The sequence below is a fragment of the Pongo pygmaeus genome, chromosome 12, assembly GCF_028885625.2.
Source record: "Pongo pygmaeus isolate AG05252 chromosome 12, NHGRI_mPonPyg2-v2.0_pri, whole genome shotgun sequence".
Taxonomy (NCBI): Eukaryota; Metazoa; Chordata; class Mammalia; order Primates; family Hominidae; genus Pongo; species Pongo pygmaeus.
The window spans coordinates 72172191-72197708 of NC_072385.2; the positions used below are offsets into that span (position 1 = coordinate 72172191).

A 25518-nucleotide genomic window follows, 5' to 3' on the forward strand; every position below is an offset into this window, starting at 1 on the left:
TCCGAAGTGCTGGGATTATAGGCGTGAGCCACCGCACCCGGCCTCAGTGCTGGTTGTTAATGAGAGGTCTTGGTACTTTCTCATATGGACTCCTCTTTAGGCTGCTTGAGTGTTTTTCAGTGATAGGTGGCTTCATCTAGGGTGAGTGATCCAAAAAAGAGCAAGGCAGAAGTGACAATGTCTTTTATGGCCTAGCCTCAGATGTCACACATTGTCACTTCCACCACTTTCTATTCACTAGAAGTGAGTTCCATGTACACAGAAGAATATCAAGTAATTTGTGGCTGTACTTCAAATTCACACTTGGAGAAATAAAATTATTTCCACATGATCACACAGGGCGTTGGTGATCTATTCAGACTACAATATAGATGTTTTGATCTGATGCTATTACTAGGTGCAGATTATAAATTATAGTTGCTTAGCTGTCATCTGTCATTGGATACAAGTATTATTAGAACCAGGTACTTGTGTATGTATTAATTGCCTATTGATTCACCAGACCGTTCCCTGCCTTTTTTTGAGACATGGTTTCGCTCTGTCACTCAGGCATGATCAGGGTTCACTGCTGTCTCAGCCTCCTGGGCTCAAGCCTCTCGAATAGCTGGGACTACAGGCACAAGCCACGATGCCTAGCTAATTCTTTTATTTTTATTTTTTTGTAGAGATGGGCGTCATTATGTTGCCCTGGCTTGTCTTGAGCTCCTGGACTTAAGCGATCCTGCCACCTTGGTCTCCCAAAGTGTTGGGATTACAGGTGTGAGCCACTGCACCTGATCCTTTTAATTATCTACATATGCCAGGCATTTTGTTACTAACTGAACATGTCTAAGGAGAACTGGATTTGTTTGTAATACTTTTTTTTTGAGACTGCGTTTTGGTCTTGTTGCCCAGGCTGGAGTGCAGTGGTGTAATCTCAGCTCACTACAGCCTCTGCCTCCCAGGTTCAAGTGATTCTCCTACCTCAGCCTCCCAAGTAGCCAGGATTACAGGTGCCCACCACCATACCTGGCTATTTTTTTTTTTTTTTTGTATTTTTAGTAGAGACAGGGTTTCACCATGTTGGTCAGGCTGGTTTCGAACTCCCAACCTCAAATGATCCACCTGCCTCGGCCTCCCAAAGTGCTGGGATTACAGGCATGAGCCACTGCGCCCGGCCAATCTTTTTTTTTTTTTTTTTTTAAATATATTTTACAGGAGCTTGGGGGAGAGAGAGAGAGAAAGAGAGTGTGTGTGTGTGTGTGTGTGTGTGTGTGTGTGTGTGTGTGTGTGTGTGTGTGTGTGTGTGTGTGTGTGTGTGTGTGTGTGTGTGTGTGTGTGTGTGTGTGTGTGTGTGTGTGTGTGTGTGTGTGTGTGTGTGTGTAGAGAGAGAGAGAAAGTGTGTGTGTGTGTGTGTGTTTCCTAAACACTTTTGATTTGCCAGATAGCATCAGAGCACCCCTCCCAAGTAGCTTTCAAGGACATTATTTTAAAAATGTGGCTGTTTTATTAGTTGACTACAAAATTCCTCATATTAAATAACCAACTAGCTTTACTAATAAGATATTTTCTTATAAGTTTCCTAATAACTTGCTAAACATGTATTGAGTACTTGACACTGGAGAAACAAAATGTCACAATTCTTGTTTTTAAATAGTTCCCTGTGTAGAAGGACAGACAAATCCATATGTAAAACTGAAGATAATAGCTGTAAACCTAACATGATGACTTTACACTAACTAAAATATCAGTTGTTGTTGCGATGCTATCTTTATGTTATTAAGGTGTACCCCAGCAGGAAGGAAAAAATAAAAACAAGTCTAGAAATAACTTAGTATTTGCTTACTTGTTTTTTTATATTATTAAAAAATACAGCTGCTGCTCTATTACTAATTTATTCAATTTTTTTTCTCTTATAGGCAATGTCTATGCTGCTTCAAGGAATATAAGCATTTGGAGATTTTTAATCAAGTAGTGTGTGCACTTATTAACTTAGTGATTGCCCAAGTTCAAGTGCTCCGGGACCAGCTTTGTAAACATTGTACTACCATTAACATAGATTCCACGTGGCAAGATGAGAGTAATCAAGCAGAAGAACCACTGAATATAGATAGAGAGTGTAATGAAGGAAGTACAGAAAAACAAAAATCAATAGAAAAAATATCAAACTCTACAAGAATTTGTAATCTGACTGAGGAGGAATCTTCAAAGAGTTCTGATCCTTTTAGTTTATGGAGTACAGATGAGAAGGAAAAACTCTTGCTATGTGTGGCAAAAATTTTTCAAATTCAGTTTCCCTTATATACTGCTTACAAGCATAATACTCACCCTACTATTGAGGTATGTAAAAATAGGTGGTGTGAATTTTAAGTAATACCAAGTCTTAACTTGGCAGTCTGTTTCTTACTGATAAATATGAAGACAGTTTTTTGCTGGTGGAAAATCATTATTGTCACCAGAATTATTTAATGTTTCTCCAGAGCATTTCTTTAGCAGTTTGTGCTGAAAATTTGCTCGGCATAGTTCATCCTATCAAGGAAAGATATGTACATTGAACTCAGAAATTAAACTGGTAGTGATCTAAACATTTTACTGGTATAGATCTATGCTTATTTTATGACTCAATAAATAATAGTTGAGGGAAAAGAAACACATGGAATTTTAAATTTCATTCTTAGAAACAGTCTACAGATCAGAATTTGCTTTTATCAAGAAAAAAAGCTTAGCAAATTATCTGTGATTAGTAGTTTCAAATAATAGTATTTTCTTTTCTTTCTTTCTTTCTTTCTTTTTTTTTTTTTTTGAGATGGAGTCTCTCTCTGTTGCCCAGGCTGGAATGCAGTGGTGTGATCTCGGTTCACTGGCAAGCTCCGCCTCCCGGGTTCATGCTATTCTTCTGCCTCAGCCTCCCAAGTAGCTGGGACTACAAGTGCCTGCCACCACGCCTGGCTAAGTTTAAAAAAAATTTTTTTTAGTAGAGACGGGGTTTCACCGTGTTAGCCACGATGGTCTCGATCTCCTGACCTCGTGATCTGCCCACCTCGGCCTCCCAAAGTGCTGGGATTACAGACGTGAGACACCACGCCTGGCTAAATAATAGTATTTTCTTTTGTAAGTTAAGATGCTTGACTCTATTAGTGATGTTTTTGCAAGCATTTCTGAGTATGTAGTAACCTACCTTAGACTTACTCAGATAATATGATTTCTTTCTAGGCATAGTGGGAATTGAGACAATTATGTGGTAATATATTAATGACTTAACAGTGGTTTATTATTCCTCATGATTCTCACAGGCAGTTCCTTAGCTAGTTTTGTGTGGGCTGAGTTATGCAGGTGAATTTACTTTGAGAACTGGATGGGTAAGGTCTGGGTCTCACTTGTGTGTGTGGCAGTTGGTAGTGGCTGTTATCTGGGGCTCCTTGTATTTTCTCCACATGGCTTATTTTCCACTAGGGTAGATTGGCTTCCTTAAATAGCAGTCTTAGCAGTGCTCCAGAAAGGCAAAAGTAGAAGCTGTAAGACTTCTTATGGTACAGCCTTTGAAACGTCACAGTATAATTTTGCCATATTCTATTGTGCTGCTTTCTGTTACTTGAAGCAGTTCACAAGGGCAGCCCAGATTCAAAGGGGTAGTGAAGTAGACTCCATTTCTCGGGGGAGGAGAATGTATTTTATATCTGATACATTCTGTTTCCTGTGCATCCTGGAATATGAAGAACTATGGCCCTTAGAGAATCTATGACTTTTTTTTGTTTGTTTTTAATCTGCCTCTTTTCTCTAGCTTATTTGTTCTGTAACCTTTATACCTCTCTTTCTTCATCTGGGAAATAATAGTCCTTTACTGGGATATTTTCACGTCGAATAGAGACTTATTTGAAAACATAGCTTGAGGGCAGATTTTTCCCTGTTAGAATTCTTTGTAAGAATATTTTAAATCAGGCACACAAGTCACCTACTTGGCCCTCTTCCAAGTTGTACTTTCTGTCCTTTTTTCCTTACTGTTCTAAAGCTTTTTTTTTTTTTTTTTTTTGAGGTAGAGTCTTGCTCTGTCACCCAGGCTGGAGTGCAGTGGCGTGATCTCGGCTCACTGCAAGCTCCGCCTCCTGGGTTCACATCATTCTCCTGCCTCAGCCTCCCGAGTAGCTGGGAGTACAGGTGCCTGCCACCATGCCCAGCTAATTTTTTTCTTTGTATTTTTTAGTAGAGATGGGGTTTCACCCTGTTAGCCCAGGATGGTCTCGATCTCCTGGCCTCGCGATCCACCCGCTTCTGCCTCCCAAAGTGCTGGGATTACAGGCGTGAGCCACTGCGCCCAGCCTCTCAAGCTTTTTGATAAACTTTCACTCACTCCTGCTCTGGGTGGGGGGGAAAGAGTATTTAAAAGCAGATTGTGCTCTGTCTTCTAAAAATCTTAGCCTATGATCTTCCAGTATAGAAACTTAAATATTATCTCTTAACATGATATAAAATATATTAAATATTCTGAAAAAGTAATCTTTTTTCAACAAAAGAGTCTCCCATCAGGCAAATTTGAAATATTTAATCTACATAAACACCATCTACATAGTGCTTTAATATCTTGGTAATTGAAAGATGCTGAAAATAGTTTCGTTAGGGACTTAGATATGTGAAATTCACAGAAATTTTTTCCAGTTAAAAATTTCTTAACGATATAGAACTATAAGTAATACTGAGTCTGCTGCTTTTAAAACAAACTTGCTCATCAGTGTTTTTTCTTTCCTATTTTCAAAAATAGTAATCTCTCAATGTAGGCATAGTTACAGTCCTGTACTTTGTTTTAAAGTACTTTGTTATTACTCTTCTTGAGTATTTTATGTTACTACTTGGTTGAAAGCAGTGGTTTTGTGAGGTCTTCGAGGAAAATTCTAACAGAAAATACCCATAGAGATAATAAAGGAGTTAACTCCTTATACCAAAGTCTATTAATGTATTAGATATGTGCCTCTTTAATTTTTTTTCGTAATAATTGTTTCCGAGGTTTTTATTATCTTAATAATGATCTTTTACAAGTGCTCTAAAATTTCTAGTTTCTATCCCAATGGCCATTTAATTAAATGCAGTAAGGGTCAACTGTTTCAAATGGTCTTAGATCAAAGACTTGGTAGCATACATGTTATAAAATTATATATATGTATAAATTTGTATGTATATACACACAATTATTTTAAAGCAAACAAATTATTATAAAATGTAATACAGCTTACTAGAGATTTTTATCCCACTTTTCTTTGAGGAAATTGTCCATCTAGTCTTTTCTTTGTACTGCTGTGCTATCCTTTCTTAAGCCTTTGATTTTGATTTTTAGTTAATATTTTTTAAAGAGGCACAACTTAGCCAAAATTCTTAGAAGGATAAGATTCAAAACTCATGTGTTAGTATTTTGATAACTGTGTCTTTAGAAACCTACTCAACACTTTTATTTTATAGAAGAAGCAACTGGCCTACAGAGGTTAAAAGATTTGATTGGGCATATTGCTGAGAAGAGTCCTAGAATCCGGGTCTTACTCTACTGCACTACTTCTAAATCATTTTGAACTAATTACTGTATTCTAAATAATATGGGAACTTGGAGCCCCTCCTTCTGTCTCCCGTCCTTCTTGTCTTTCCTATTGTCCCCATCAAAGCTGATATTTTAAAAGGTTCGGTAATTGGACATAAATAATACTATTCAGGATCAAAAGGGGGAACGGCCTAGTTTTTTTTTCCCCTTAAGAGACAGGGTCTTGCTCTGTCTCCCAGGCTGGAGTGCGGTGGTGTGATCATAGGTCACCATAACCTTGAATTCCTGGGCTCAAACGATCCACCCACCTCAGCCTCCTGAGTAGCTTGGACACTAGGCATTCACCACAGTGCCTGGCTAAGTTTATTTTTATTTTATTATTACTTTTTTAAGAGATGGAGTTTATCTGTGTTTATGGGGTTTATTGAGACCAGGCTGGTCTCGAACTCGTGACCTCAGCTGATCCTCCTGCCTTGGCCTCCAAAGTGCTGGGATTACAGGCATGAGCCACAGTGCCTTGCCATGCTAGTTGCATTCATTATCCTGAATAATTATGTGTAATTCTGTGAAATGAGATAATTACTCTAGTGTTGTAAGTTTTTTTCTAAGTATAGGGAAAAAGATTATAAAAATGGGCTGGGCGCGGTGGCTCATACCTGTAATCCCAGCACTTTGGGAGGCCGAGGCAGGTGGATCACAAGGTCAGGAGATCAAGAGCATCCTGGCTAACACGGTGAAACCCCGTCTCTACTAAAAATACCAAAAAGAAAAAAAATTAGCGGGGTGTGGGGGCGGGTGCCTGTAGTCCCAGCTACTCTGGAGGCTGAGGCAGGAGAATGGCATGAACCCGGGAGGCGGAGCTTGCAGTGAACTGAGATCGCGCCACTGCACTCTAGCCTAGGTGACAGAGTGAGACTCTGTCTCAAAAAAAAAAAAAAAAAAAAAGGGGGCCAGGTACAGTGGCTCACACCTGTAATCCCAGCATTTTTGGAAGCCAAGGCAGGAGGACCACTTGAGGCCAGGAGTTCAAGTCTAGGCTGGGCAACATAGCAAGAGCTCATCTTTACAAAAGAAAAAAAAATTAACTGGGCGTAGTGGTACATGCCTGTAGTCCCAGCTACTTGGGAGGCTGAGGCAGAAGGATCACTTGAGCCAGGAGTTCAAGGCTGCAGTGAGCTATGATCATGCCTGTGCATGACAGAGTGGGACCCTATCTTTAAAAAAGTAGAAAGGAGAGAAACCACTGCATTTATGTTAAATATACGTATGGTATAATCAGACAGATTAAATATATACATGAAGGTTTTATTTTTTATTTTATTTTTTTTTTTGAGACAGAGTCTTGCTCGGTCACCAGGCTAGAGTGCAATGGCGTGATCTCGGCTCACTGCAACTTCTGCCTCCTGGGTTCAAGTGATTCTCCTGCCTTAGCCTCCCAAGTAGCTGGTACTACAGGTGCGCACCCACAACGCCCAGCTAATTTTTGTATTTTTAGTAGAGACAGGGTTTCACCATGTTGGCCAGGATGGTCTCGATCTCTTGATCTTGTGACCTGCCAGTCTCGGCCTCCCAAAGTGCTGGGATTACAGGCGTAAGCTACTGCACCTGGCCTTATTTTTTAATTTTTGAATCACGGTCTTCCTCTGTCACTCAGGCTGGAGGAGTACACTGGCACAATTATGATTTACTGTAGCCTTGAACTCCTGGACTCAAGTAACCCTTCAGCTTCAGTGTCCTAAGTAGCTGGGAGTACAGGTGCATGCCACCATGCCTAGCTAGTTTTTCAATTTTTTTGAGGAGGCAGGGTCTTGCTCTGTTGCCTGGGCTGGCTTTGAACTGGCTTTGGGCAATCCTCCTGCCTGAGCCGCCCAAAGTACTGCTGGGATTATAAGATGAGCCACCACGCCCAGTCAATTCAGTATTTTTTTGAATAATACCAACGTTGTACAATTATCACTACTAATTCCAACATCACTGAGTTCCTTTTAAGCAAAAATTTTGAGACATTGAGTTCTTCATGGTTTGATCATGGAGCAGCACTTTCTCCATGAGGCTGAGGCGGGAGAATGGCGTGAACCCGGGAGGCAGAGCTTGTAGTGAGCCGAGATGGCACCACTGCACTCCAGCCTGGGCAACAGAGTGAGACTCCATCTCCAAAAAAATAAAAATAAAAAAATTGCCTTTCCTCTATAGTTACTCATTTATTTCTCTCTGTTTTCTCTTTTAAAATAACCAAATTCCTCTGCTATAAATAGGTTGGAATCAGCTCATGTAGTAAATGGGAGGTTTTTGAGGAAAAAAAATGCAAGACTTTAAAAATCATTGATAAGTTTATTAAGGCCTTTCTCAGCGATTACCTAAAATAAGAACTTTTTTGGAGACAGTGTCTCACACTGTTGCCGAGGCTGGAGTGCAGTGGCGTGATCTCGGCTCACTGCAACCTCTGCCTCCAAGGTTCAAGCTATTCACCGGCCTTAGCCTCCCAAGTAGTTGGGATTACAGGCGCCCGCCACCACGTCTGGCTAATTTTTTTGTGTTTTTAGTAGAGACGGGGTTTCACTGTGTTGACCAGGGTGGTCTCCAACTCCTGGCCTCGTGATCTGTCTGCCTCAGCCTCCGAAAGTGCTGGAATTACAGGCGTGAGCCACTGCGCCCGGGACCGTTAACTCGTCTTTTAATGAGACTTCCTAGTGTTATTCTTAGTGTTTTTTTAACCTATAGATCTGTGTTAATTTTTATATACTACTAAAAAAATGAGATTATAACATTTTAGGATACTAGCTTTATGTATTCAAATTAGAAATAGAGTGGCAAAACAGTTCCCCTGAATCACCAAAATAGAGGTAATCAAATCTGAGTAACACTGCATACCAGGATAGAACTCGGTTTTGTTTTTTTTTTTTTTTTTGAGACGGAGTTTCGATCCTGTTGCCCAGGCTGGAGTATGGTGGCATGATAACAGCTCACTGCAACCTTCGCCTCCCGGGATTCAAGCAATTCTCAGGAGGCTTCAGCCTCCTGACTAGCTGGGATTACATGTGTGCGCCACCACACCCAGCTAATTTTTGTAGTTTTAGTAGAGACCATGTTAGGCTGGTCTTGAACTCCTGACCTCGTGATCCACCCACCTAGGCCTCCCAAAGTGTTGGGATGACAGGCATGAGCCACTGCATCGGCCGTTAGGAGATTTTTTAACTGTGTCCATGTTAGGCACTAGAAATCTTGGCTCTAAGATTCTAGCATGGTTCACCTGGTCCATGATTCCGTATTTAACAATACCACAGGAGGTCTTAAATTCTGGACTTTTTGAAGACCATGAAAAAGTTCGTTGAGACTAACATAAAGCTTCATCTCTGGCCCCAGTTGTCATAGCCAGGAGTGGATTTAGGAGGTTTAGTACACTTACTTTGAGAATTGATTTCTCTAAGGACGTTTTTTGTTTATTTTGAAATGTTCTGAGTTCTGTATGATTGCTTTCAATCAATGGTTTTCAGACTTTATTTCAGCAGTGTAACTTAAATATCTAAAATAGGTGATAGCAATGATGAATGGGTTTCTTTGGTAGCTTTTTTCAGATGAAAGTTTCTAGCTAGCTTTCTGATCATAAAAGCAGTTATTTTCTCTCTCCTCCCTCTTTCTTCTTCCCTTTTCTCCCTCCCCCCACTTCCGCCTCCTTCCCCCACTTCCGCCTCCTTCCCCCACTTCCGCCTCCTTCCCCCACTTCCGCCTCCTTCCCCCACTTCCGCCTCCTTCCCCCACTTCCGCCTCCTTCCCCCACTTCCGCCTCCTTCCCCCACTTCCGCCTCCTTCCCCCACTTCCGCCCCTTCCCCCACTTCCGCCCCTTCCCCCACTTCCGCCCCTTCCCCCACTTCCGCCCCTTCCCCCACTTCCGCCCCTTCCCCCACTTCCGCCCCTTCCCCCACTTCCGCCTCCTTCCCCCACTTCCGCCTCCTTCCCCCACTTCCGCCTCCTTCCCCCACTTCCGCCCCTTCCCCCACTTCTGCCCCTTCCCCCACTTCCGCCCCTTCCCCCACTTCCGCCTCCTTCCCCCACTTCCGCCCCTTCCCCACTTCCGCCCCTTCCCCACTTCCGCCCCTTCCCCACTTCCGCCCCTTCCCCCACTTCCGCCCCTTCCCCCACTTCCGCCTCCTTCCCCCACTTCCGCCCCTTCCCCCACTTCCGCCTCCTTCCCCCACTTCCGCCTCCTTCCCCCACTTCCGCCTCCTTCCCCCACTTCCGCCCCTTCCCCCACTTCCGCCCCTTCCCCCACTTCCGCCTCTTTCCCCACTTCCCCCCTTCCCCCACTTCCCTCTCCTTCCCCCTCCTTCCCCCCTTCCCCCACTTCCCCCTCCTTTCCCCCTTCCCCCCTTCCCCCTCCTTCCCCCCTTCCCCCCTTCCCCCTCCTTCCCCCCTTCCCCCCTTCCCCCTCCTTCCCCCCTTCCCCCCTTCCCCCTCCTTCCCCCCTTCCCCCCTTCCCCCTCCTTCCCCCCTTCCCCCCTTCCCCCTCCTTCCCCCTTCCCCCTTCCCCCTCCTTCCCTCCTTCCCCCCTTCCCCCTCCTTCCCTCCTTCCCCCCTTCCCCCTTCCCCCTCCTTCCCCCCTTCCCCCTTCCCCCTCCTTCCCCCCTTCCCCCTTCCCCCTCCTTCCCCCCTTCCCCCTTCCCCCTCCTTCCCCCCTTCCCCCTTCCCCCTCCTTCCCCCCTTCCCCCTTCCCCCTCCTTCCCCCCTTCCCCACTTCCCCCCTTCCCCCCCTTCCCTACTTCCCCCCTTCCCCCCCTTCCCCCTCCTTCCCCTCCTTCCCCCTTCCCCCTCCTTCCCCCTTCCCCCTCCTTCCCCCTCCTTCCCCCTTCCCCCTCCTTCCCCCTCCTTCCCCCTTCCCCCTCCTTCCCCCTCCTTCCCCCTTCCCCCTCCTTCCCCCTTCCCCCTCCTTCCCCCTTCCCCCCCTTCCCCCTTCCCCCTTCCCCCTTCCCCCCCCTTCCCCCCCCTTCCGCCTCCTTCCCCCTCCTTCCCCCTTCCCCCCCCTTCCCCCTTCCCCCTCCTTCCCCCTTCCCCCCCTTCCCCCTCCTTCCCCCTTCCCCCCCTTCCCCCTCCTTCCCCCTTCCCCCCCTTCCCCCTCCTTCCCCCTTCCCCCCCTTCCCCCTCCTTCCCCCTTCTCCCTCCTTCCCCCTTCCCCCCTTCCCCCTCCTTCCCCCTTCCCCCTCCTTCCCCCTTCCCCCCTTCCCCCTCCTTCCCCCCTTCCCCCCTTCCCCCCTTCCCCCCTTCCCCCTCCTTCCCCCCCTTCCCCTCCTTCTCCCACTTTTCCCCCTTCCCTCACTTTTCCCTCCTTCCCACTCCTTCTCCTTCCTTCCCCTACTTTCCCCTCCCCCCTCTTTCCCCCACTTTCCCCTCCTTCCCCCACTTTCCCCTCCTTCCCCCACTTTCCCCTCCTTCCCTCACTTTCCCCTCCTTCCCCCACTTTCCCCTCCTTCCCCCACTTTCCCCTCCTTCTCCCTTCCCCTTTCACCCCACTTCTCTCCCTCTCTTTCTGTCCTCCTCCACCTCTCTCCTCTTTGTCTTTTGCGAGGTCTCACTCTGTCACTCATGATAGAGTGCAGTGGCATGAACATGGCTCACTGTAGCCTAGACCTCCCAAGTTCATGCAATCCTCCCACCTCAGCCTCCTGAGTATCTGGGACGACAGACACACACCGCCATGCCTGGCTAATTTTTAAAAATTTTTAATAGAGATTGGGTCTCGCCTGTGAGTACCAGGCTAGTCTTGAACTCCTAGGTTCAAGCAATCAGCCTCCTGCAGTGCTGGGATTATAGGTGTGAGCCACTGCACCCAACCTAAAAGCAATCTTTTTTTTGGAGACGGAGTCTCGCTCTGTTGCCCAAGCTAGAGTACATTGGTGCAGTCTCGGCTCACTGCAACCCCCCTCCCCCGGGTTCAAGTGATTCTTGTGCCTCAGCCTGCTGAGCAGCTGGGATTACAGGCATGCGCCATCACCCCTGGTTAATTTCTCTTTTTTTTCTTTGAGATGGAGTCTTGCTTTGTCACCCAGACTGGAGTTCAGTGGCACAATCTCAGCTCACTGCAGCCTCCATCTCCTGGGTTCAAGCAGTTCTACTGCCTCAGCCTCACGAGGAGCTGGGACTGCAGGTGTGCACCACCACACCCAGCTAATTTTTGTATTTTTAATAGATATGGGGTTTCACCATGTTGTCCAGGATGATCTTGATTTTCTGACGTCATGATCCGCCCACCTCGGCCTCCGAAAGTGCTGGGATTACAGGCGTGAGCCATTGCACACAGCCAGTTTTTGTATTTTTAGTAGAGATGCGGTTTCACCATGTTGGCCAGGCTGGTTATGAACTCCTGACCTCAAGTGATTTGCCGGCCTTGGCCTCCCAAAGTTCTGGGATTCTAAGTGTGAGCCACCAGGCCTGGCCAAAAGCAGTCTTTTCAGTGTGGTTTTTTTTTTTTTTTTTTTTTGGATGGAGCCTCATTTTGTCTCCCAGGCTGGAGTGCAGTGGTGCAATCGTGGCTCACTGTAACCTCTACCTCCTGGGTTCAAGCAATTCTCCTGCCTCAGCCTCCCAAGTAGCTGGGATTACAGGTGCCTGCCATCACACCTGGCTAATTTTTGTATTTTTAGTAAAGACAGGGTTTCAGTATGTTGGCCAGACTGGTCAAGAACTCCTGACCTCAAGTGATCTGCCCACCTTGGCCTCCCAAAGTGCTGGGATTACATACGTGAGCCACCATGCCCCGCCTCAGTGTGAAAAATTAAATACAGAATATATAAAATACAGACTTTGAAAGGCCTTTGAACTTCTCTTTTTTCTTCATTCTCTTCTCAAAAAAGTTCAGATATTTCCAAACGTAAAAATTATGAACATCAGATCATGATCATAAATTTTCTTTCAGAAATGTAACAGGTGTTTTGTCTGTATGTAAGATTTTACCTTATTTTCAGACAGCATTTTAAAGGTGTAACCATCAAAATCACTTGATTAAAGTATAGAGTTTATTTTCAGTAGATTTACAGAGTTGTGCAGCCATCATCACATTCTAATTTTAGAGTATTTCCATCATCCTCCAAAGATCCCTCATGCCTGTTTCACCTTATTATTTTTAAGAGTTAGGACTGGGCGAGGTGGCTCATGCCTGTAATCCCAGCACTTTGGGAGGCCGAGGCGGGCGGATCACGAGGTCAGGAGATGGAGACTATCCTGGCTAACACGGTGAAACCCCGTCTCTACTAAAAATACAAAAAATTAGCCGGGCGTGGTGGCGGGCGCCTGTAGTCCCAGCTACTCTGGAGGCTGAGGCAGGAGAATGGCGTGAACCCAGGAGGCAGAGCTTGCAGTGATCTGAGATCGTGCTACTGCACTCCAGCCTGGGCGACAGTGCGAGACTCCGTCTGGAAAAAAAAAAAAAAAATTAGCTGGAATGGTTATGCCATTCATTTAGCCGTCAAATTGATGGATGTCAGTTGTTTCTAATTGTGGGTTAATCAGTATCGTTATGCGTATATTTTCCAGTACTACTATGATTAGTTCCTTAGGACAAAAAGCTAGAAGAATTGCTGGGTCAAAGACAATGTGTATTTTAAATATTGATGAATATTGCCAAATAGCCTTCCAAAAAGTTCATACGAACTTACAGTCACCAACAATGGATAACTGTGCTTTTAGGCAGTTTAAATCTTATGCAATGAAAGCACGTTGTGTAACTCTTCAGTATACCTCTAGGGAATTCCAGAGCAGTTTCAAAAATCATGAAAAAGTTTGTTGAGAAACTTTTCAAAACTCAAAAACTACTTAACTGTAATGTATTTTTTTTATCAGAATTACCTTGAGTTTTATTTTAAACCTTTTTTTTTTCTTTTTTTTGAGACAGTTTTGCTCTGTCACCGAGGATGGAGTGCAATGGCGTGATTTCAGCTCACTGCAACCTCTGCCTCCCAGGTTCAAGCCATTCTCATGCCTCAGCCTCCTGAGTATTACAGGTGCCTGCCACCACACTGTCAATTTTTTTATTTTTAGTAGAGACAAGGTTTTACCATGTTGGTCAGGCTGAGCTCGAACTCCTGACCTCAGGTGATCCACCTGCCTCGGCCTCCCATAGTGCTGGGATTTTAAACATTGATTTTTTTAAGGCAAGATTATTTAATGTTTAATAAGGCAAAATAGTGTGTAGTATGTACTGTGGAATGGTTTCTATTTAAAGAAGGACTAAAATACACCTTAGAGCCGAATCATATTAGCTTCAGTTAGGAGTATCACTGCTTATCAGGAGTAATTGCAAAATAATCTGTTTATTCAGTTTTTATAAAATCAGTCTTTTATAGAATTGTATTTTTTAAAGATTAGTAGTTGTAACCTAATTTTACTTGCTTTTTTTTTTAATTAGGATATATCAACTCAAGAAAGTAACATATTAGGGGCATTCTGTGATATGAATGTAAGTGTTTACCTTTTTTATTCTTTTATGGAAAATTTTATTTTTATTTTTTTAACAAAGCCTCATCCATATGTTTTATTATTTATATATGTCTTTTGAGTTTCTCATCAGTATCTTTCCAGTATTGCTGATAAGATAAAAATTATTCGTACATTTTCAAATAATGACATGTTTTCTTTATTTTCCCAGGATGTAGAAGTACCATTGCATTTGCTTCGTTATGTATGTTTGTTTTGTGGGAAAAATGGCCTTTCTCTCATGAAGGATTGCTTTGAATATGGAACTCCTGAAACTTTGCCATTTCTTATAGCACATGCGTTTATTACAGTTGTGTCTAATGTAAGTATTGTTTTGAATTGATCTTAATTTTGGGAGCAATGTCTAGCATATCAGTAACATGAATTTTATGCTCTGAAAAGGAAGGTTTTGAATGATTTGCATGTATAATTGTTTTTGAGTTTGACAAAATGAGTACAGAAACGTTTTAACGATCTTTATTATTAAGATTAGAATTTGAATAAAATTAAAAGTTACCTGTTTTAAAACCAAAAAGGGGTCATGGCTATAATTATCTATTTTATCTAAAATAGGTGACTGCATAAAACTTTTACTAATTTTCATTGTTTAACTTTTATTATTTTTTTTTTTTTGAGAGAGAGGGTCTCACTCTGTTGTCTAGACTGTAGCTTCGACCTCCTGGGCTCAGGTGATCCTCCCACGTCACACTCCTGAGTAGCTGGGACTAGAGGTGTGCAGCACCATGCCTGGCTGAATTTTTGTACTTTTTTTAGAGACAGAGTTTTACCATGTTGCCCAGGCCATTTTAAACTTGCTCTGCCTGGGATTCTGTCCTGGGAAATTTTTGACTTTTTGGGTTATTGGTTACTTTAAATGATGCTTGCCTAGGTTACTATTATAGTATGCCTGAATTATCTTACACATGAAGATGTAACATTTCTTGCCTTTGAAAATAAGGTAATTCTTCTGTATCCTGTGAATGTCAGTTTACTGTGAAGCACAGTGGATATGGAAAGAAAGATACTTTTATTTATTTATTTTTTTGAGACGGAGTCTTGCACTGTCCGCCAGGCTGGAGTGCAGTGGTGCAGTCTCAGCTCACTGCACCCTCTGCCTCCTGGGTTCAAGCGATTCTTCTGCCTCAGCCTCCCGAGTAGCTGGGACTACAGGCACGAGCCACCATGTCCAGCTAATTTCTGTATTTTTAGTACATGTTGGCCAGGCTGGTCTCAAACTCCTGACCTCATGATCCACCCACCTTGGCCTCCCAAAGTGCTGAGATTACAGGCGTGAGCCACTGCGCCCGGCCCGGAAAGAAAGATACTTTTAAATACCTGTAGATTAAAATTCATCCTTTAATAACCTATTCTGGTCATAATTTAAAAAACTGGTAAAGTGAAAGTTCAGTGTACCTTTACCAAACCCTGAAATCTTGTGTGATGGAATTACCTTAATTAATAGCTAATATCAGATATTCAAATTATCTATAAAAAAAATTGGGTGAAAAGTGACTCAACCAAATATTTTGTTGCATTGTTTCCAATGCTGTGTGCTTAGCAGTGATGTGGTACATTGGAAACAGCACTGACATTACTAAAACTGGTAATAAATGATTTTTGTCAAGGTCATTTTCAGTTAAAAAATTCCACCCTTTCTGATAGGTTGAAAATATTACATATAGTAGTAGTGTAGCATGTAGGTTAATAATGTAGTCTTTTTTTTTTTAGACGGAGTCTGGCTCTATTGCCCAGTCTGGAGTGCAGTGGCACAATCTTGGCTCACTGCAACCTCCGTCTCCCAGATTTAAGCGATTCTCCTGCCTCAGCCTCCCGAGTAGTTGGGACTACAGGCGTATGCCACCATTCCTGGTTAATTTTTGTATTTTTAGTAGAGATTGGGTTTCACCATGTTGGCTAGGCTGGTCTCAAACTCCTAACTTCAGGTGATCCTCCTGCCTCAGCCTCCTAAAGTGCTGGGATTACAGGCGTGAGCCACTGTGCGTGATCTGAGCCTTAATTTTTTTAATTTGCAAAATGGGAATGATGATGGTATCCATCTACTTTAGAGGATTGTTGTGAGGTTTAAAATGAGAAAGAAAGATTTTATGCTCATAATGTAGCACTTGACATATAAAGTATGTGGCTTTTACTGGTGGCTTTTATTAGCTTCGGTTGTTACTAAATACTTAAGTGATCCTGTTATTCTGATTGAACTTATTTGTTTGATAGGAAGTTTTATGTACTTTGGCATTCTTTGAGAGAAAATATCTCAATTTAGTTAACTGAAATGCTGGGATAACATTTTTATTTTACATTGTGTTAATTTTGGAGAGGGCATATAATTTTGAAACACCAAATTATCAAAGGGTTTACTTAATCAGGAATATTACATAAACCTGGATTAAACTGTTTATTGAATTTATTTGTACTAATTCTCGTTTAACAGTCTAGTATGGAAAGCTTGTTAAAGACTTTATTACTATATCTTTAAAAGTTATTGTTTACAGGGTTTTTTCTTCCTTATTTTATCCGTTTTTTTGAGACAGAGTCTCACTCCGTCACCCAGGCTAGAGTGCAGTGGCACCATCTTGGCTCACTGCAGCATCCACCTCCTGGGTTCAAGCAGTTGTCCTGCCTCAGCCTCCCTAGTAGCTGGGATAACTAGTGCACGCTACCACACCCAGCTAATTCTTGTATTTTTAGTAGACCCGGGGTTTCGCCATGTTGTCCAGGTTGGTCTCGAACTCCTGACCTCCCATGATCCACCCACCTCGGCCTCCCAAAGTACTGGGATTACAGGCTTGAGCCACCGCACCCGGCCTTTGTTTTGTTTTGTTTTTGTTTTGAGAGAGAGGTCTGCTGTGCGGTAGCATAATAGCAGCTCACTGCAGCCTTGACCTCCCAGGCTCAAGCAGATCTCCCATGTCAGCCTCCCAAGTACCTGGGACTAAAGGTGCACGTCACCACGCCTGGCTAAATTAAAAATTGTTTTTGTAGAGATGGGGTTACACTGTTGCCCAACCTGTGAAGTTATCCTTTACTAAATAGAAAGGTTTAGGCTTAGATTCTGTTTTATCTTTCTCTTCAGCCCTTTTATGACTGCTAATTGGTGGGCTGTTGTCAATCTGCATAGTTTTCTTTATCTTGCAACTCAACTGAGGCCATTAAAGCAAAGTTATACTATTTAAATTAATGTATTTTTTGAACACCGTAATACTATAATACTATATAATCTGTGTTTGTTAATTTTCTGAGAATAATAACTCAATGGAGTAAATCTTTAATTGTCATCTTTTCCTTATAAAAAATATTGTAGATTGGCTCTCTGCAAGCTAATTTCTTCTATATGGTTAATATTTTAGTGTACATTAAGAGCTTAGAGTTCTTTTTGTAATCAGGCTTACTACAGAAGCTGTGCTTTATTTATTTATTTCATAGTAATTTCCTCTAGTGGGTCATTGCATAAACCCTGATCATTTTTGTATATCCATTCCTTTTCTTGCGAAGTGGGCAGCTTGTTTAGCCATGGTGTTTTGGCTTCAATGGGGTGAGGTCTCTATTTGGGAATCTCTGAATTTCACAGGAATGAGTAGAACTATATTTAACAATGAAAAAAATAGTATTAGATTTTAGGGCAGCCCTTTGTAAAGAAAAGAAAATAACTCATAAATAACTTTTGTGGCAGGAAAGATACGGACTGACGTTACTGAATACCTCTATTTCTCAGTTTATTATACTAAATCACACATTCAGAAGAGAACATGTTTGTAGCATTTCCTGGGACTCAGGAAATGATCCCATTCTGTTTATTTTCTAGGATGATTTCCTCCTCACTTAAAGAAAAAGCTATATATTTATTTTGAGACTGGCTAATTTTTGTGTTTTTGGTAGAGACAGTGTTTCACCATGTTCCCCAGGCTGGTCTTGAACTCCTGGGCTCAAATGATCCGCCTGCCTTGGCCTCCTAAAGTGCTGGGATTACAGGTGTGTGCCGTTGCACCTGGCTGATTTCCTCACTCTTACTGAGGCAGGGTAACTTTGTCAGATGGTGAGTGTTTTTTTTTGTTTTTCTGTTTTGAGATGGAGTCTCGCTCTGTCACCAGGCTGGAGTGCAGTGGTATGATCCCTGCTCACCGCAGCCTCCACCTCCCAGGTTCAAGTGATTCTCCTGCCTCAGCTTCCCAAGTAGCTGGGACTACAGGCACGCGCCACCATGCCCAGCTAACTTTTGTATTTTTAGTACAGGTGGGGTTTCACCATGTTGGCCAGGATGGTCTCAATCTCTTGACCTTGTGATGCCCTCACCTCAGCCTCCCAGAGTGCTGGGATTACAGGTGTGAACCACCACGCCTGGCTAGTGAGTGTTTTTTTTTTTTCAGAACCTGAATCTAGAATCCTGAAATTGCATCTCAGGAAAACTCACTGCTCTGGGTTTGAATTATCAACAAAGAAAGGAAATTCTTACCTTATCAGATTAAGGTTCAAATCTGATAACATCAAGCCCATACATTTATTTCAATCTCAAAAACTTTAGCAGATTCTTAACCAGTACTTTAGCAGTTCTTAACTAGCTCTGAGTTTTAGGAGATTTCTCAGTTTGCACAAATATTATTCCACCTATTATATGGATCCGTTCTTTAATAACAGCTGCACCCACAAGAAAACAACAAAGATTTTTATGTAGTTTTCTTACTTTGCAAATGCGGTTTTTTATGTAGTTTTCTGATTTTGCAAATGCAGCTTACTAACATTTAACACAGCTTAGAGAAATAGAACATGGAGGCATCTAAGTTTCTCCACTGAGACCCAAATGGAAGTTAATCTTAATCTCACTTTTGTTGAGTTACACTTGGTTTTAGCTTACAGTATCCTTCCTCAGCCCTCAGCTCTTTGCCTGAGTTTGTCATCTCATACATAACACCTTTTATTAATTTATAAAGAATCCAATAGAGACGATGGGTTTATTTTATTATGGAGTAGAAAGAAGTGCAAATGAGGATTAATAAAAAGAACTTCATACAAAATACGCTTTAGTCAAAGGTACAAGCTTGTAGGGCTTAAGTAACGTATAGGGGAACACAGTAGCAATTTCTGAATGTTCAATGTCCTAAGACTGCTTTTTACAAATATACTAGCAAAGACTGTTTAATATCAGAAACTAGGGTAGGATTACATATTTTTTGATATCTCTCTACTAGATAGGAGAATAGGAAATTAAGTTTTCATGATGCCACTTTGTCAGAACTAGGTTTGATGCAGAACGCTGTTTTTCTGCAGTTACAGGGAGCAGGGACCTTTTTTTTTCTTTTTTTCCCTATTTCTGAGAGTTTTAACCTAGGTTAAAAGGTTAGGAGGGCTGCTAGAATTCCATTAGCACGAAGCAGGGAGTGGGGAGAAGGAAACCTGAAAAGCTCAAAACTTAAAAAATGATAAAGGACACACTGTAGGATTAATAGCATATGGAATTTGGTTTTTATGATGTTGGGATCTATAGTAGTGTTAAAGAATGCTGATTTTTATGGCGATATAATCCTAGGTTTGAATTGTACCTCTGTTGCTTAGTATGTAATTTTGTTTTCATTACTTTTATAAGCATTGCTTTTCTCATTTATCACAATGGGAATGTTAAGGACTTAGTAAATGGTAGCTCTTTCTTGTATTAAAATTTTTTCTTGTATTGACATTTTTCTTCATTTGCTGTTTTTTAATTGAAATTTTTACTCACTTGTGTCTGTGTATTCTAAAATAAAAGATATAACTATGCCCTCCAATGTATCTTGTATAAAATAGGATTTTTAACCTTTTGTTAAAATTTGAAAAATAACATTCATAAAGAAACATACACAAAGTGATAACATGTGGCTCAGTGATTTATCAAAGCAAATATTCGTTTAACCATCACTCAAACCAAGAAACAGAACATTGTCAACTCCCCAGAAGCCTACCTTATGAGTCCTCAGGCCACTAACTATTCCATCTCTTCTCCTTTAAAAATAAACACAGTTCATACTTTAATGCTGATTATTCTCCTGCTTTTTTTAAAAAAAGGTGTATCACCTAATCTTATATCCCTAAACACTATAATTTGGTTTTGTGTCTTTTCACCATGCAGATGGAATCACATACTATGCATTCTTTAATGCCTGGTTGCTTTTTTTAAATGCCGAAATTTATATTGCATGTATGTTCATTTTTATTGTTGAATTATCTTTTAAAATATACCAATTTATTTTACTGGTGATGGACATTTAGGTTGTTACAGTTCATATGGGTGTCAGCATTCTGTGTGTGTTTTGGTGAACGTATGTGCATTTAATTTGGATATATATCTAAAAGTAAATTTCTTATCAGGGTGTTTGTGTGTGTGTGTGTGTATGTATATATACATATATATATATATATTATTTTTCTGAGATGGAGTCTTGCTCTGTCGCCCAGGCTGGAGTGCAGTGGCGTGATCTCAGCTCACTGCAAGCTCCGCCTCACGGGTTCACACCATTCTCCTGCCTCAGCCTCCTGAGTAGCTGGGACTACAGGCTCCCACCACCATGCCTGGCTAATTTTTTGTATTTTTAGTAGAGGCAGGGTTTCACCGTGTTAGCTAGGATGGTCTCGATCTCCTGACCTCGTGATCCGCCTGCATCGGCCTCCCAAAGTGCTGAGATTACAGGTGTGAGCCACCATACCCAGCCTTTTTTTTTTTTTTAAACTCCCCTTTACCCCCACATTCCGTCGAGTATGCATATTTTCAAACTTAGGTGTTAAACCTATGGTTTCCTTAGGTGGTTGTATTAATTTATACTTCTGTCAGGTCTGTGAGAGTTCCCCTAGCTGCATATCCTTGCCAAGTGTTGACTTGGTTTTTTATAGATTTCTAATGGATTTATAGTAGTAGCTCATTGTGATTTTATTATTTTTTGAGACAGGGTCTTACTCTTGTCACCCAGGCCAGAGTGCATTGGGGTGATCTCAATTCTCCACTTCCTGGGCTCAGGCGATCTTCCCACCTCAGCCTCTTGCATAGCTGGTATGTGCCACCATGCCCCGCTAAGCAGATGTGGGGTTTTGCCATGTTGTCTTGGCTGGTCTCAAACTCCTGAGCTCAAGCAATCCTCCATCCTTGGCCTCCCAAAGTCCTGGGATTATAGGCATGAGCCACTCCACCTGGCCTTTGTTTTATATTTTTATATGTATATATATGTGTGTGTGTGTGTAAATATATATGTGTATATATAAATATATGTATACATACATACGTATATATATACACACACACACACACTTTTTGTTGTTGTTTTTTTGAGATGGAGTCTTGCTCTCTTGCCCAGGATGTAGTGCAGTGGTGCGATCTTGGCTCACTGCAGTCTCCACCTCCTGGGTTCAAGCGATTCTCCTGTCTCAGCTTTCCAAGTAGCTAGGATTAGAGGAACCTACCACCAAGCCTGGCTAAATTTTTTGTACTTTTAGTAGAGATGGGGTTTCACTATGTTGGCCAGCTTGGTCTCGAACTCCTGACCTCAAAGTGATCCGACTGCCTCAGCCTCCCAAAGTGCTGGGATTACAGGTGTGAGCCACTGCACCTGGCCTGTTATATATTTGTAATGACTAATGAGAATCAGCGCTTTTTCGTAGGCATATTACTTATTTGGATTTTTTTTGCGAAGTACCTGTTTAAATCTTTTGCCCATTTGCAAAATTGGATTGTCTTTCTTGCTGATGTTTAGAATTTCCTTGTGTGTTTTAGATAGACATCTTTTTTGGTAGAAGTCTTTTGTTTGATATATGTATTGCCAGTATCTTCCACTCTTGTGTTGCTTTTCACTCTTGTGTTGAAGAAATGTTATTCATCAAGCTTCATATTGTATAATTTGTCATTGTTTTTCTTTATGGTTAAGGTTTTCATTTTTGGTTGAAAAAGTCATTTTTCACTCTAAGGCCATGAAGATACTTACAAAGTTTTTTTTTGTTTGTTTCTTTTTAGATGGAGTCTCGCTCTGTTGCCAGGCTGGAGTGCAGTGGCTTGATCTCAGCTCACTGCAACCTCCACCTCCTGGGTTCAAGCGGTTCTCCTGCCTCAGTCTCCTAAGTAGCTGAGACTACAGGCACTTGCCACCACACCCAGCTAATTTTTGTATTTTTAGTATAGATGGGGTTTCACCATGTTGGCCAGGATGGTCTCGATCTCCTGACCTTGTGATCCACCTACCTCGGCTCCCCAAAGTGCTGGGATTACAGGTGTGAGCCACAATGCCCGGCCAAAGTTTGTGTTTTTTTTTTTGAAAAATTTTTTCTTGCTTACCTTGATCAGGAAACAAGTATTATTGCTTTACCTTTCATATTTTGATCTATTCAACTGCAATACATTTTTATTTATAGTTTCAGGAGGGATTAAGGTTCATTTTCTTTTCCATACAGATATCCAGTGTTCCTAACACTGTCACAAAGACAGTCATTTCTTCTTTGTTCTGTAGTACTACTTTTGTTGCACAGGTTAGTCTTGAACTCCTGGCCTGAAGTGGCCTGAAGTGATCCTTCCATCTCGGCCTCCAAAAGTATTGGTTACAGGTGACTCACGCCTCATCACTACAGTGAGCCAAATCGGATGTTTTTATGTGCATGGGTTTGGGCTCTTTGGCATAGTACACCATTCTATTTTCTTAATTTTGTGCTGTTTTGCCTACTGCCTTAATTACTGAAGCTTTACAAGAAGTCTTGCTCTCTGGGAAAGCAAGTACTACCTCCCTGTCGTTTTTCTTTTCTTTTCTTTTCTCTTTTTTTTTTTTTTTTTTGGAGACACAGTCTCACTTTGTCACCTAGGCTGGAGTGCAGTGGGATGATCTCGGCTTACTGCAACGTCCACCTCTTGGGGTTCAAGTGATTTTCCTGTCTCAGCATCCCAAGTAGCTGGGATTACAGGTGTGCGTCACCACACCCAGCTCATTTGTTTTTGTATTTTCAGTAGAAACAGTTTCACCGTGTTGGCCAAGCTGGTCTCGAACTCCTGACCTCAGGTGATCTCCCCACCTGGGTCTCCTAGAGTGCTGGTATTACAGGCCTGAGCCACTGCACCCAGCTTCTCCTTGTTGTATTTCTTTTCTTTTTTTTGAGACAGAGTCTTGCTCTGTTGCCCAGGCTGGAGTGCAGTGGCATGATCTTGGCTCACTGCAAGCTCCGCCTCCCAGGTTCACGCCATTCTCCTGCCTCAGCCTCCTAAGTAGCTGGGACTACAGGCACCCGCCACCATGCCCGGCTAAGTTTTTTGTATTTTTAGTAGAGATGGGGTTTCACCATGTTAGCCAGGATGGTCTCGATCTCCTGACCTCGTGATCTGCCTGCTTCGGCCTCCCAAAGTGAGATGTGAGCCACCACGCCCGGCCTCCTTGTTGTATTTCTTAGAGAGTTTTGGCTCTTCTTGGGCTTTTGTGCTTTGAATGATTTTCATAAGTTCTGCACTTAAACCTTTTTGGATTGCACTGAATCTATAGATGAATTTTGGGAGAACTATTATCTTCACAATAAATATGGCAAATGTCTCCTTATTTACATGTTCTTTAATGGATTATTTTCCAACTTTTTATGTAGAGTTGTATATCTTGTTAGATTACTCCTAGACACATGATATTTTTGGTACTGTTCTTAAGGGAATCTTTTTGAAAACTGTATTATTTGTTCCTGAGAACAAATAATAAGAAAAGAACATATATAGGGTGTTGTGTGTATGTATATATAGGTGTGTGCATATTTGTTTATATTAACCTAAGCAACAGTTTTGCTAAACTCTTTAGTTTCAGTGTTTATCTGATAATTATTTTGGGTTTTCTAGTTATATAATTATATTATCTCAGAGTATTATTTTAAATCCTTCTTTCTAGTCCTTTGCCTTTTATTTAGTTTCTTAACTTATTATACTGTCTAGGTCCTTCAGTTCAAGTGGAATTACGGCTTCCTTGTCTTGTTCCTAGTCTCAGGAGGCAAAGTTTTTAACATTTCATCATTAACGTAGTATTTACTACAGGGTTTTTATAGACGTCTTTGATTATAGTGAATCACTACATTCTGAATTCCCAAATTCATGTATTTTATTTTTTAATTTTTTTTGTTTTGAGGCAAGGTCTTCCTGTGTTGTCCAGGGTGGAGTACGGTGACGCGATCTTGGCTCACTGAGGCTTCCACCTCCTGGGTTCAAGCGAATCTCCCACCTCAACCTCGCAGAGTGCTGGGACTACAGAAATGTGACACCATGCCTGGCTTATTTTTATATTTTTTGATAGAGACGGGGTTTCAGCCATGTTACCCAGGCTGGTCTTGAACTCCTGACCTCAAGTGATCCACCTGCCATGATCTCCCAGAGTGCTGGGATTATAGGCATGAGCCACCGCGCCTGTCCAGATTCGTTTTTAATTTGTATCTCCTGCCAGTGTCAAGACTCAGTATCAGAGTTTTTGTTTGATGGTTGGGTTAGGATTTTTATTCTTACTATTTTTGAAAATAAAACTATTATAATGTATTCACATTTGATTTATAAATGTTAAAATATTGTGTAGAAAAAATAAGGATATATTTATCGTAAATTTTATTATAACTCAGTCGAGTTGTAAGTTACTTATAGTAAGAGCTTATTTCAGTAAGTACTTGTTGATGTTGTAATCAGTGTGTGACTGTAAAATATATTTGCTTCAGATACTGAAATGACTGGAAATTATGGGTAATTTGAAATATTTTAGGAAGGAATGATGAGATGATTAGTTAAAAAACTAATGTGGTTTATTAAAAAACTAATATAGTGCCTTGTATTGGGGATGCTACCATACAAAGAGGTATAGAGAATTATTTGGTAAGAAAATATTACTTTGAGAGATGGTTTTTTCTTTTCAGCAAGAAGCTAAGATTAATTTTTCAGACAGACTTCATGTAAAATAAGATATATAATATATATAGGTTAAATTTCCTGATACATGTGTAATTCTGTTTTGTACTATACTTTTTTCATAATTGATAACGTGTAATTTTAGAGGCAGCAAAATACTAAATGATCCTGGTTTTTGTTTTGTTTTTTATTTGAGATGGAGTCTCGCTCCGTTGCCCAGGCTGGAGTGCAGTGGCGCAGTCTCGGCTCACCACATCCTCTTCCCCCCCGCCCCCGGGGGTGGGGATTCAAGCGATTCTCCTGCCTCAGCCTCTCAAGTAGCTGGGACTACAGGTGCACGCCACCATGCCCGGCTAATTTTTGTGTTTTTAGTAGATACGGGGTTTTACTCTGTTGGCCAGGCTGATCTCAAACTCCTGACCTTCGTGATCTGCCCGCCTCAGCCTCCCAAAGTGCTGGGATTACAGGCGTGAATGACCACGCCTGGCCAATGCTCTTGTTTTTCATTAGTTTAGTGAAAGATATATGTATTTCACATATTTGTTAGGCATTAATGTTGTTTTTATGTTTCTTATATAGATTAGAATATGGCTACATATTCCTGCTGTCATGCAGCACATTATACCTTTTAGGACCTATGTTATTAGGTAAGTTTATAAAATCTCTTTACCCCTGATTATCAGTGTA

At 41.8% G+C, this 25518-nt stretch overlaps 1 protein-coding gene across 8 annotated transcripts in view; it reads left to right on the top strand.

Annotated features, from left to right (window-relative positions):
• The window catches only part of USP34 (ubiquitin specific peptidase 34), a 280827-nt gene that overhangs the window by 59673 nt on the left and 195636 nt on the right, over positions 1 to 25518 (top strand). For 6 of the 8 annotated variants that reach the window (XM_054475044.2, XM_063648690.1, XM_063648687.1 and 3 more), the window contains 4 exons: positions 1899 to 2319; positions 13897 to 13947; positions 14137 to 14286; positions 25411 to 25478. In XM_054475044.2, coding sequence (XP_054331019.1) covers positions 1899 to 2319; positions 13897 to 13947; positions 14137 to 14286; positions 25411 to 25478 — 690 coding nt within the window. Of the gene's footprint in view, positions 1 to 1898; positions 2320 to 6936; positions 6956 to 13896; positions 13948 to 14136; positions 14287 to 25410; positions 25479 to 25518 lie in introns of those variants that run through there. The other 2 variants (XM_054475046.2, XM_063648692.1) reach the window with 2 other exon arrangements.